General features: G+C 55.1%; 1 protein-coding gene across 1 annotated transcript in view; it reads left to right on the plus strand.

Moving 5' to 3' along the window:
* LOC119974252 overlaps nt 1–11,324 on the plus strand; it is a 117,113-nt gene extending 105,789 nt beyond the window's left edge. Inside the window, exons 22-25 of the mRNA XM_038813021.1 lie at nt 4,131–4,258; nt 5,349–5,432; nt 7,922–8,051; nt 8,834–11,324. Of these exons, the coding sequence (XP_038668949.1) occupies nt 4,131–4,258; nt 5,349–5,432; nt 7,922–8,051; nt 8,834–9,109 (618 nt within the window). The 3' untranslated portion in view covers nt 9,110–11,324. The remainder of the gene's footprint in view (nt 1–4,130; nt 4,259–5,348; nt 5,433–7,921; nt 8,052–8,833) is intronic.
* Nucleotides 11,325–13,084: the final 1,760 nt, after the last annotated feature.

Genomic DNA, 13,084 nt, shown 5'->3' on the forward strand with positions numbered 1-13,084 from the left:
CACACGGTGATGGGACGTGGGTCTGTGATTCCCCCACACGGTGATGGGACGTGGGTCTGTGTCTGTGATTACCCCACACGGTGATGGGACGTGGGTCTGTGTCTGTGATTGCCCCACAAGGTGCTGGGACGGGGGTCTGTGATTCCCCCACACGGTGATGGGACGTGGGTCTGTGATTCCCCCACACGGTGATGGGACGTGGGTCTATATCTGTGATTTCCCTGCAAGGTGCTGGGACGGGGGTCTGTGTCTGTGAATCCCCCACATACTGATGGGATGTGGGTCTGTGTCTGTGAATCCCCCACACGGTGCTGGGACGTGGGTCTGTGTCTGAGAATCCCCCACACGGTGATGGGACGTGGGTCTGTGTCTGTGAATCCCCCACACGGTGATGGGACGTGGTCTTTGTGATTCTCTGTTACGACACCCTGGGCTAGTGCGTGGTCAATTCCAGCCCCACAGGTCTTGGAGCCCCAACACAAGTGAATTAACCAATAATACGTGTATAGTTTCTGAGATCTTTGACCCTTGATTGCTCCAGTGACACGAAGGTACCAGATTTGTAAGTGAAACACAAAAAAACTTTATTTATAATATCAATAGATATAAGCCATGCAATGAATATCACAGAATATCGGCCAGCTAATCTGTTACTCCCCTCTTGAAATGAAATGAAAATCGCTTATTGTCACAAGTAGGCTTCAAATGATGTTACTGTGAAAAGCCCCTAGTCACCACATTCCGGCGCCTGTTCGGGGAGGCTGTTACGGCTCTTAACCTCCCCCCACTCCCATTTACCGTCCCATCCTCTACCCAAACACACGCAAGTCAGACGCACACAGAGGGAAAGGGGTAAAATGGTAGGGACTAAAATGAAAGAAAGAGAAATGAGTGACCCGGTTGCTGATGTTGAGATTGTTGCAGTCGGCTATCCTCCCAGGAAGCGGTATACTGAAACCATCAATTGTTTTGGATCTTCTGGCTGGAACATTTAGGCCAGGCTGCTGTGGAATCCCCTCGAGGGAGTCATTTTAACTTGTGTTAACCTGGGCCTTTACATGGAAGATGCCCTTCAGGTTGGTTCAATTTCTTATTCGTTGCCAGAACATAGAACATACAGTGCAGAAGGAGGCCATTCGGCCCATCGAGTCTGCACCCACCCACTTAAGCCCTTACTTCCACACTATCCCAATAACCCACCTAACCTTTTTGGACACCAAGGGCAATTTAGCATGGCCAATCCACTTAACCTGCGCGTCTTTGGACAGTGGGAGGAAACCGGAGCACCCGGAGGAAACGCACGCAGACACCGAGAACGTGCAGACTCCGCACAGACAGTGACTCAGTGGGGAATTGAACCTGGGACCCTGGCGCTGTGAAGCCACAGTGTTAGCCACTTGTGCTACTGTGCTGCCCACCGTGCAAGCCAGCTTCAGCAGACTCACCAACAGATAAACAGAGTATCCGAGAGACATTCCCCCCGCCCATATCAGCTCTGTCTTCAGGCTTTAAACGCTCACCAGCTGGGTAGAGTGGAAAACACTGGCTGCTCCATGTACCTGGAGTGAGTCGCAGCCGAGGCATTAGAGAGTCCTACCCTTTCTGGGAGCGATATTATTTTTAAATTTTAGAGTACCCAATTCTTTTTTCCCCAACTAAGGGGCAATTTAGAGTGGCCAATTCACCTACCCTGCGCATCTTTGGGTTGTGGGGGTGACACCTACGAAGACGTGGGGAGAAAGTCCACACGGACAGTGACCCAGGACTGGGATCTGCTGTGAGGCAGAAGTGCTACCCACTGAGCCAACGTGCTGTCCTTCTGGGAGAGACATTTAACAAACTTCTGTCCAGCTCCGAATTCAAATTGAAACTCAAAAACACAAAGACTCGCACAACAAGGAACATTGCGGAATCATCAGCACCAAACTGCTTTGAGGGTTTGTTTAGGCCCGGTAATTTAAAATAACTGGTTGGTTGCAGCCAAGTCCATCAAGATATGAAATGAAAAATGAAATGAAAATCGCTTATTGTCACGAGTAGGCTTCAAATGAAGTTACTGTGAAAAGCCCCTAGTCGCCACATTCCGGCGCCTGTCCGGGATATTTTAGGGACTGGAAGGCAGTGTCCAGTGGCGTACCACAGTGATCTGTGCTGGGTCCCCTATTGTTTGTCATTAATATAAACGACATAGATGACCATGGTAGGATCAGTAAGTTTGCCAATGATACAAAGATAGGCCGGGTGGTTAACCGTGAGGTTGAGTGTCTTGGGTTACAGGAAGATACAGACGGGATGGTCAAACGTGCAGAAAAGTGGCAGATGGAATTTAACCCTGAAAAGTGTGAGATGATACACTTTGGGAGGAGCCATATGACAAGGAAGTATTCAATGAACGGCCTGACAGTGGGAAGTTCTGAGGAACAAAGGGACCTTGGCGTCTTTGTCTCCAGATCTCTGAAGGCGGAAGGAGGTTAATAGGGTGATGAAAACACATGTGGGACCCTTGCCTTTATCAATAGAGGCATAGATTACAAAAGCAGGGAGGTCATGTTGGAGTTGTACAGAACTTTGGTGAGGCCACAGCTGGAGTACTGTGTACAATTCTGGTGACCACATTATAGGAAGGATGTGATTGCACTGGAACGAATGCAGAGGAGATTCACCAACATGTTGCCTGGGATGGAACATTTAGGTTATGAAGAGAGGTTAGATAGGCTTGGGTTGTTTTTGCTGGAGCAGAGAAGACTGAGGGATGACCTGATCGATGTGTACAAGATTATGAGGGGTATGGACAGGGAGATTAGGAAGCAGCTGTTCTCCTTGGATCAGTTACACAGGTTCAAGGTGAGGGGCAGGAGATTTAGGGGGGATTTGAGGAAAATCTTATTTAACCAGAGGGTCTGGAATGCATGGCCCGGGAGGGTGGTAGAGGTGGGTTGCCTCACATCCTTTAAAAAGTACCTGGATGTGCACTTTGCATGTCATAACATTCAAGGCTATGGGCCAAGTGCTGGAAAATGGGATTAGGTAGGCAGGTCAGGTGTCCATGTGTCGATGCAGACTTGATGGGCCAAAGGGCTTCCTGTGAACTGTATTTTCTGTGATTCTGCGTATGAGTCACCATTGGACCAAATCAAGCGGTATTTGCAGACCAAATTGTACATCTGCCGGGGGGTGTCCCGTTTTGTTCAAAATTAAAAATGCAGCCCATCTGAAAGGCATAAATCCCAGCAACTGTCGAGCACAAACGTTAGAACAGCAAAGAATAACAGAAAATAAAGGAAATAAACCAGGGAAACCAGGTTTAAACGGGAGGATCTTGATCACCCCCACACAGCGATGGGACGTGGGTCTGTGATTCCCCCACACGGTGATGGGACGTGGGTCTGTGATCCCCCCACACGGTGATGGGACGGGGGTCTGTGAGTCCCCCACACAGTGATGGGACGGGGGTCTGTGATCCCCCCACACGGTGATGGGACGTGGGTCTGTGTCTGTGATTACCCTACACGGTGATGGGACGTGGGTCTGTGTCTGTGATTCCCCCACACAGTGATGGGACGTGGGTCTGTGTCTGTGATTCCCCCACACAGTGATGGGACATGGGTCTGTGTCTGTGATTGCCCCACACGGTGATGGGACGTGGGTCGGTGTCTGTGATTCCCCCACATGGTGATGGGACGTGGGTCTGTGTCTGTGATTCCCCCACACGGTGATGGGACGTGGGTCTGTGTCTGTGATTCCCCTACACGGTGATGGGACGTGGGTCTGTGTCTGTGATTCCCCCACACGGTGATGGGCTGTGGGTCTGTGTCTGTGATCCCCCCACACGGTGATGGGACGTGGGTCTGTGTCTGTGATTCCCCCACACGGTGATGGGACGTGGGTTTGTGATTCCCCCACACGGTGATGGGACGGGGGTCTGTGTCTGTGATTCCCCCACACGGTGATGGGACGTGGGTCTGTGTCTGTGATTCCCCCACATGGTGATGGGATGTGGGTCTGTGTCTGTGATTCCCCCACACGGTGATGGGACGGGGGTCTGTGTCTGTGATTCCCTCACACGATGATGGGACGTGGGTCTGTGTCTGTGATTCCCCCACACGGTGATGGGACGTGGGTCTGACCATCTTTGTTTTCTAATGCACAGGAAATCGACGTTTGACATGTTCAATTTCCTTGCATCTCGGCACCGGAAGCTTCCAGAATATGGATTTGTCGATGAGGAGGAAGATGAGGTGCATCTAAAATCAGCCAGGTACTTGAGAAGGAAAGAAATAGTAGCATGAGTGGGTCATTCCATCTGTCTAGTCTGCCCCTGTATTCAATAAGATCACCGCTGCACTGTCAGAGTGTCAGTACTGAGGGAGTGCTGCACTGTCAGAGGGTCAGTACTGAGGGAGCGCTGCACTGTCAGAGGGTCAGTACTGAGGGAGTGCTGCACTGTCCGAGGGTCGGTACTGAGGGAGTGCTGCACTGTCAGAGGGTCAGTACTGAGGGAGTGCTGCACTCTCTGAGGGTCAGTACTGAGGGAGTGCTGCACTGTCCGAGGGTCAGTACTGAGGGAGTGCTGCACTGTCAGAGGGACAGTACAGAGGGAGTGCTGCACTGTCAGAGGGTCAGTACTGAGGGAGTGCTGCACTGTCACAGGGTCAGTACTGAGGGAGCGCTGCACCGTCAGAGGGTCAGTACTGAGTGGGGGCGGAATTCTGCAGCCGAAAATCTGCCCCTCAGCCAACATCAAACTTTTTTTTAAAAACACCAAAGGTCTGGAAATATCACATTGCCCCAAGTTGGATCCGGATCTTCACATTGTGGCTGCCATTTGTCTTAAATTGCAATAGTGACCTCAGTTCAAAAATTATGCTTCTTTGGTTGTGGAAAGCTTGGAGTCGGGTCTCCTGAGTGACGGGAGGGGAGCTGGAGAAATGCAGGTCTTTGCGTTCTAATGTGGAGTCTGTCACTGAGGGGGGTGGTGGTCAGGCCGGATCATTCATTCGAGGGCAGGGGCTGGGATTCTCGGCTGATAACGATCTTTTGCTGCGTGCTCTGGCGAGAGTGTTCCCCACAGCGCACAGCGGATGAGGTTTAGGGAGGTAATTCCAGATCTTGGGTCCCCTCCCCGAGGTCACGGCCGTCAATGGTGGAGCGACGGGAACCATTTGGGGGGGGGTTGATGCTCAACTGAGAGGTGCAGGGATTGTAAGAGAATTTCAGAGTTAAGGAAGGTGGGTGGGCGGTGTTGGTGAACAGGGAATCTGGAAGGACGAGTGAGATGAGGCGGGCGGGTGTGGTCAAGCGGTTGACAAAATCCTGATTTCTGGCGTGTTTTCTTTTCTCTGTCTCAGGCGGGCGACCAGCATGGACCTTCCTATGGCCATGAGGTTCCGGCACCTCAAGAAGACATCAAAAGAGGCAGTGGGTGTTTACAGGTCGGTGTCTGCTCTCCATCCCCAACTACACACCCCTGGTGCTCAGAGAACGCAATAAACCTTTCTGAGCACCCCAATGGGACGTGAGTCTGTGATTCTCCCACACGGTGATGGGACGTGGGTCAGATCCTTCAGTGCAGAGGATGTCGCAAATATCTGGAAATGTTTCCATCAGGTCCACGTGGAGAAGGTGTTTCCACTTGTGTGTGGGGGGTGACGCAGAGCAGAGGCCATCGACAGTGGGGAGAATGCGCGAATCACTCCCATGGGGAATAGGGTGAATGTGGGACTCGCTTCCACAAGGAGTGATTGAGGTGAATAGTGTTAGACTATAAGACACAGGAGCAGAATTAGGCCACTCGGCCCATCGAGTCTGCCCCGCTTTTCAATCGTGGCTGATATTTTTCTCATCCCCATTCTCTTGCCTTTTCCCCCATAACCCCTGATCCCCTTATTAATTAAGAACCTATCTATCTCTGTCTTAAAGACACTCAGGGATTTGGCCTCCATAACCTTCTGTGGTAAAGAGTTCCACAGAGTCACCACCCTCTGGCTGAAGAAATTCCTCCTCATCTCAGTTTTAAAAGATCGTCCCTTTAGTCTGAGATTGTGTCCTCTGCTTCTAGTTTTTCCTACAAGTGGAAACATCCTCTCCACATCCACTCTATCCATGCCTCGCAGTATCCTGTAAGTTTAATAAGATCCCCCTCATCCTTCTAAACTCTGAGTACAGACCCAATGTCCTCAACCGTTCCTCGTACGACAAGCTCTTCATTCCAGGGATCATTCTTGTGAACTTCCTCTGGACTCTTTCCAAGTTGATGTGTTTCAGGCTGAAGCTGGATAAACACATGAGGGAAAGAGAAATAGAAGCAGATGGTGATGGGGGTGAGATGAAGAGGGGGGTGGGAGGAACGACAGCAGGGAGCAGATGGGCCGAATGGCCTGGTCCTGCATTGGAAACGCACCAATTGCTCTGAACTTTGCAAAGAGGTTTGTGAGTCAGAGCCTGCGACCCGGCCAGCGAGCCTGCTTCAGACCGGACTGTGTGTGTTTTGAATGTTTGCTTGTGCTGACATGATGTCTCTCTGACTTTCAAACCTTAACCCCTTCTGTGCCCTCCTCTCACTCTCACTTTCCCTCCCTCTTTTTCTACTTATTCCCTTCCCTTTCTTGCTCCTTTCTATCACCCTTTTCTCCCCCTCTTGCCCTGCCTTTCGCCCCCCCTTCTCCCACCCTCTCTCTCCCCCTTCTCCCCTTCTCTCTCCCCCTCTCGTCTCCCTCCCTCCAACCCCCCTCCCTCCCCAACCCCCCCTCCCTCCCCAACCCCCCCTCCCTCCCCAACCCCCCCTCCCTCCCCAACCCCCCTCCCTCCCCAACCCCCCTCCCTCCCCAACCCCCCCTCCCTCCCCAACCCCCCCTCCCTCCCCAACCCCCCCTCCCTCCCCAACCCCCCTCCCTCCCCAACCCCCCTCCCTCCCCAACCCCCCTCCCTCCCCAACCCCCCTCCCTCCCCAACCTCCCCTCCCTCCCCAACCCCCCTCCCTCCCCAACCCCCCCTCTCTCCCCAACCCCCCCTCTCCCCAACCCCCTTCTCTCCCCAACCCCCCCTCTCTCCCCAACCCGCGCTCTCTCTCCCCAACCCGCTCTCTCTCTCCCCACCCGCTCTCTCTCTCCCCAACCCGCTCTCTCTCTCCCCAACCCGCTCTCTCTCTCTCCAACCCGCTCTCTCTCTCCCCAACCCGCACTCTCTCTCTCCCCAACCCGCTCTCTCTCTCCCCAACCCGCTCTCTCTCTCCCCAACCCGCTCTCTCTCTCCCCAACCTGCTCTCGCTCTCCCCAACCCGCTCTCTCTCTCCCCAACCCGCTCTCTCTCTCCCCAACCCGCTCTCTCTCCCCAACCCGCTCTCTCTCTCCCCAACCCGCTCTCTCTCTCTCCAACCCGCTCTCTCTCTCCCCAACCCGCGCGCTCTCTCCCCAACCCGCGCGCTCTCTCCCCAACCCGCGCGCTCTCTCCCCAACCCGCTCTCTCTCTCCCCAACCCGCTCTCTCTCTCCCCAACCCGCTCTCTCTCTCCCCAACCCGCTCTCTCTCTCCCCAACCCGCGCGCTCTCTCCCCAACCCGCGCGCTCTCTCCCCAACCCGCGCGCATCTCTCCCCAACCCGCGCGCTCTCTCCCCAACCCGCTCGCTCTCTCCCCAACCCGCTCTCTCTCTCCCCAACCCGCTCTCTCTCCCCAATCCCCTCTCCCTCTCCCCAACCCCCTCTGCCTCTCCCCAACCCCCTCTGCCTCTCCCCAACCCCTCTCTCTCTCTCTCCCTAATCTCCTCCCTACCCAACCTCTCTCCCCCTCTGTTATCCCTCTTTCACCCCCTCTTCTCCCTCTCTCCCCCATCCCCCCCTGCACTCCCTCTCTACCACGCTCTCCCTCTCTCCTGCCCTAACTCCCTCCATCTCTTAACGTCCCCTCCACTCTTCCTGTTCCACAGGTCTGCTATTCATGGCCGTGGCCTCTTTTGTAAACGAAATATTGACGCCGGAGAGATGGTGATAGAATATTCTGGAATCGTTATTCGTTCGGTGTTAACGGACAAGCGGGAAAAATATTATGACAGCAAGGTAATGGATTCTGTACTGAAATTTCCTTCTCTTTACTCAATGACAGTGGCTTCAGTGACACTGTCTCCTTTCGGGCGATTAATTAACAACGTCATAATGTTAAACTTGTACCACACTTCAACATAGTTCTGGTCTCCGTATCTCTCGGTTAGACGACACTTGGAGCACTGTGCACAGTTCCGATGTCCATATCCCTTGGTTAGACCTCACTTGGAGCACTGTGCACAATTCAGGTCTCTATGTCCCCCGGTTAGACCACACTAGGAGCACTGTGCACAGTTCTGGTGTCCGTATTCCTCGGTTAGACCAGATTTGGAGCACCATGCACAGTCTGGTCTCCGTATCCCTCAGTTAGACCAGATTTGGAGCACCATGCACAGTCCTGGTCTCCGTATCCCTCGGTTAGACCACACTGGGAGCACTGTGCAGTTCAGGTCTCCGTATCCCTCGGTTAGACCACACTGGGAGCACTGTGCACAGTTCTGGTCTCCGTATCCCTCGGTCAGACCACACTGGGAGCACTGTGCAGTTCAGGTCTCCGTATCCCTCGGTTAGACCACACTGGGAGCACTGTGCAGTTCAGGTCTCCGTATCCCTCGGTTAGACCACACTTGGAACACTGTTCAGGTCTCTATGTCCCTTGGTTAGACCACACTGGGAGCCTACCCTAATATTCCCTCAGTTCACCATGTAACCCATGGCTCTGCTGTGCCTGAAGACTGTGATTGTTGTCTCTCACTGTTTCAACTCTCACTCTCCCTCGCTCACTGTCCGCTAAATAGGGGATCGGCTGCTACATGTTCCGGATCGATGACTTTGAGGTGGTCGATGCCACCATGCACGGCAATGCCGCCCGTTTCATCAACCACTCCTGCGAGCCCAACTGCTACTCCCGGGTGATCAACGTGGAGGGGCAGAAGCACATCGTCATCTTCGCCATGCGCAAGATCTACCGGGGCGAGGAGCTGACCTACGACTACAAGTTCCCCATCGAGGACGCCAACAACAAGCTCCCCTGCAACTGCGGCGCGAAGAAATGTCGGAGGTTCCTCAACTGACCACGGTGGGGGATAGAGAGAGAGAGACTGGACTCTCGCTGTGCTGACCTCTTGGGGAAGAAGCCATGGGAGGGGGCCGGAGTGGACTATGAGAGGGGAAAACTGTATGACTATATGGACTGAGCTCTCAAGTTGTGGAGGGAGGGGGGCGTTGCTGCAGAGGGCGCGAGTTACCAATGCTTCGAGTTGCTCCTCTCCTCCCCTTCATACCACCCAGCACCACTGCCTCGAAATTCTTTTGAACCTCGACGATATGGAGTGGTGCCCCAATTTACTTTTCAAGGCTGTCCAGGAGGAAGATTTGTTTTAATTTCAGCCTTCATGGATTCAGGAAATGTTCCTCCTCCCCCCCCCCCCCCCCAACAACCCTTCCTCCGCCCGCCTCTGCCACTCCACATCCCACCTCGTCCCCTCCCCTCCTGCTCTAAGAGGGCACTGGGTGGGGGGAGGATTAAACAGCCAACCCTGCTGGGATTCCTGGTGGGGCAGTCTGAGAGGAGGAACAAATCTTAGACATTTTTTTGACCCCCTCCCCCCATGGTGAGCAGGGTGGTCTCGGTGACTTTTTGGGGAAGGCGTGGGCGAAATTGTCACCCCCTCCTCTTTTCTCCTCCAACCCTGCGGAGTGCCTCGGGGGCAGGAAGGGAGGGGGGAGGTGAGGGGTCCGTCAGCTCTCCTCTCCCCTGACCAGGGACGGTCTGCGGCTGGAGAGATTGGATTGTGGAGCACTTTGGGACTTGGGAGAGGGACCTCGCCGTGAACGGGGCTGCGGAGGGAATGGGATGGATCCAGCCGGGTGGCAGCTGTCTGGGCGTTTTGAATATGCTGTCCGCACGAGCTAAACCGTCACCCCAACCGCCTACGCCGTGAATGCTCACTTTGGCGGCCGCTGCTGGACTCCCATAGTCCCAACCTGCGGCCTTGTTTGAGTTCAGACCACAGACACACACATGGGCTAGACAGACAGAGAGAGAGAGAGTTATTGACTGATAGAGAGAGAGACAGATAGTGAGCGAGAGACAGACAGATAGCGAGAGAGACAGATAGACAGACCAGAGACGAATAGAGAGAGACACAGCAGACAGAGAGACAGCCAGACAGCGAGAGACGGGCAGCCAGACAGCGCGAGACGGGCAACCAGACAGCGAGAGACGGGCAGCCAGACAGCGCGAGACGGGCAACCAGACAGCAAGGGACGGGCAGCCAGACAGCGCGAGACGGGCAACCAGACAGCGAGAGACGGGCAGCCAGACAGCGCGAGACGGGCAACCAGACAGCAAGGGACGGGCAGCCAGACAGCGCGAGACGGGCAACCAGACAGCGAGAGACGGGCAACCAGACAGCGAGAGACGGGCAGAGAGACAGCGAGAGGCGGGCAGAGAGACAGGGTGTAAGTGAATAAAGGAGGGGGAGTTTTCTCAGGGATTAAATATCAAAGCCCCTTTCGCCCCACTCGGGCCCGTCAGGTTGATTCCATGGGAGGGGAGGGAAGAACGCAATCTGGCTCCCTCTTCATCAGGACACACTGTTCTGAGATTTTAATGGGAAGAGGTTTGTGAGGGGAGGGAGGGTGGTGCCCAGAGCCTTTGATGACATTGTGGGGCGGGAGTCACCTGTTACTGGGGATCTCGGGCACATCCCCATGCTCACCTTCCGGAGGGTACCATCCTCACCACCCATTGAGGAGCCACTGGGCTCGGCAAGCCGAGGGTGGTGTCCACGGCACAAGCCCCATCTCTGTTGTGGCCGCCAGTTGGTGAGCAATGGCGGCAGCCAATCAGGGCAGACAATCCGCCGGGGGGGGGGGGGGGGCGGGTAGCGTCTGCACCTGAGCCACTGTTTGTATTCCGGGCCTCATTTATTTTTGAGGCCCGTGCGTCCCGAGTGCAAGATGCTCTCTCTGCTCCTGTGCCCTGCTGCAGTGCCTCGATCAGCTCCCCAGCTTCACCGAGGCACATCTCTGTCCACAGCTCTTCCCGAGTCTCTCCACCTCTTCCTCTCCCACCCCCAACCAAGACATAGCTGAGTCTTTTCTTTAACAAACGCACTTAAATCAACCAATAACTTGCCTCCATCTCCTCTACCCCCTCTCTCACTCCCGCCCTCTCCTGGTCCCTCTCGCTGTCTCCCTCCGTGTCCCTGTCTCCTTGCCGCCTCTGTCCTACTCCCGGTCCCCCTCCCTCCCTCTCCTAGTCCCCCTCCCTCCCTCACCTCGTCCCCCTCCCTCCCTCACCTCGTCCCCCTCCCTCCCTCACCTCGTCTCCCTCCCTCCCTCTCCTCGTCCCCTCCCTCCCTCTCCTCGTCCCCTCCCTCTCTCTCCTCGTCCCCTCCTCCCTCTCCTCGTCCCCTCCCTCCTCGTCCCCTCCCTCCTCGTCCCCTCCCTCCTCGTCCCCTCCCTCCCTCCCTCCTCGTCCCCTCCCTCCCTCCTCGTCCCCTCCCTCCCTCCCTCCTCGTCCCCTCCCTCCCTCTCCTCGTCCCCTCCCTCCCTCTCCTCGTCCCCTCCCTCCCTCTCCTCGTCCCCTCCCTCCCTCTCCTCGTCCCCTCCCTCCCTCTCCTCGTCCCCTCCCTCCCTCTCCTCGTCCCCTCCCTCCCTCTCCTCGTCCCCTCCCTCCCCCCCCTAATCCCCCTTCCTCTCTCCTCCCCCCCCCGCCCTCCTCCCTTCCCTGTCCTCGTCTCCCTCCCTCCGTCCTCTCCTCGTCCCCCTCCCTCCGTCCTCTCCTCGTCCCCCTCCCTCCGTCCTCTCCTCGTCCCCCTCCCTCCGTCCTCTCCTCGTCCCCCTCCCTCCGTCCTCTCCTCACCCCTCTCTCACTCGTCTCTTCCTCCTCCTTCCCTACCTCTGCACTCTCTGTCCTGCCACTGGAGTTGACTCTGAAGTGTGCTTACAGTACAGCCCAGGAGCCCATACCCCCGCCCCATCAATGCCCCACACCTTCATCTGTCAGACTCAGGCCGTCCCCACCCTTATGGACACTGCCAAACTGCTTCAAAATTTGCTCCACCACCCTGTGAGAACACCAGGCAGTTGGGGGGGGTGGGGGGGGGGGGGGGGGGGAGAGGAGATAACTCACACCCCAAAGACCCCAAAGTGAGGAGCTGGTGACTTCGGCCGTTGACCCTGTTGCAGCGACTCCAGTAGTAGAGATGTGAGATGGTGAGGCAGACGGGACGTGGTGGGCTGGTGGAGAGAGGGGCCTTGAGGAGGTGGGACGGGTCGGTATCCCGTTAACGCCCATCAGAGTCTGGATCAGTGCAGAAGGTGGAAAAGGGGGACATGCGTGTGTGTGCCTGAGTGTGTGTGTGTGTGAATGTTTGTGTGTGTGCATGCATGTGTGTGTTTGCATGAGCGTACGCCCCAATTCAGCCCTTACGTTATCACTCATCCAGTTACTCCCCTTTTTTAATTATCTGAAAAGGAGGGCGGGAGCAATTGTTTGCGTCTGGAGGATGGTGCACACTGTTCCAAATCAGCACCACGTCTTTAAAAATAAAACACTAACGGGATTACTTCTAACACAAGAGGGGACCTGAGGTATCCTGTTCACCGCACAACCAGCGGTAGCTACCTCGTGACCCTTCTCTTTCTCTCCCCTCCTCCCTCCCTCCCTCTCCCAGATTCTAGACATCGTCCGAGCATTCAAGCAATCACTGGTCCGTCTGTCTGTCCGTGCTGGTTTGACCCTCCCTCCCTCTCACGCTGCGCCCCTCCTCTCAAGTCAAATCCTGAAAGAAGTGAAAGTGAACCCCAACCATATTCACCCCCCTCCCCAACCACAGGAGGTTGTTTGCATCATTTATGTGAAGGAAGCTTCCTCGTCCGGTTGAGTTTTTTTTTTTCCTTGTTTTATTTTAAATCGAGGGAGCAGTGAGTTGCGGAAATCTTGCTAGATACGTTTGTGTAAAAAAAAGTTGTACATATCTGTATAGATATTTCTAAAACCCATTATTTTCTATGCACTTTTTTATTTAAGAAATGGT

The sequence above is a fragment of the Scyliorhinus canicula genome, chromosome 12 (genome assembly GCF_902713615.1).
Source record: "Scyliorhinus canicula chromosome 12, sScyCan1.1, whole genome shotgun sequence".
Lineage (NCBI taxonomy): Eukaryota > Metazoa > Chordata > Chondrichthyes > Carcharhiniformes > Scyliorhinidae > Scyliorhinus > Scyliorhinus canicula.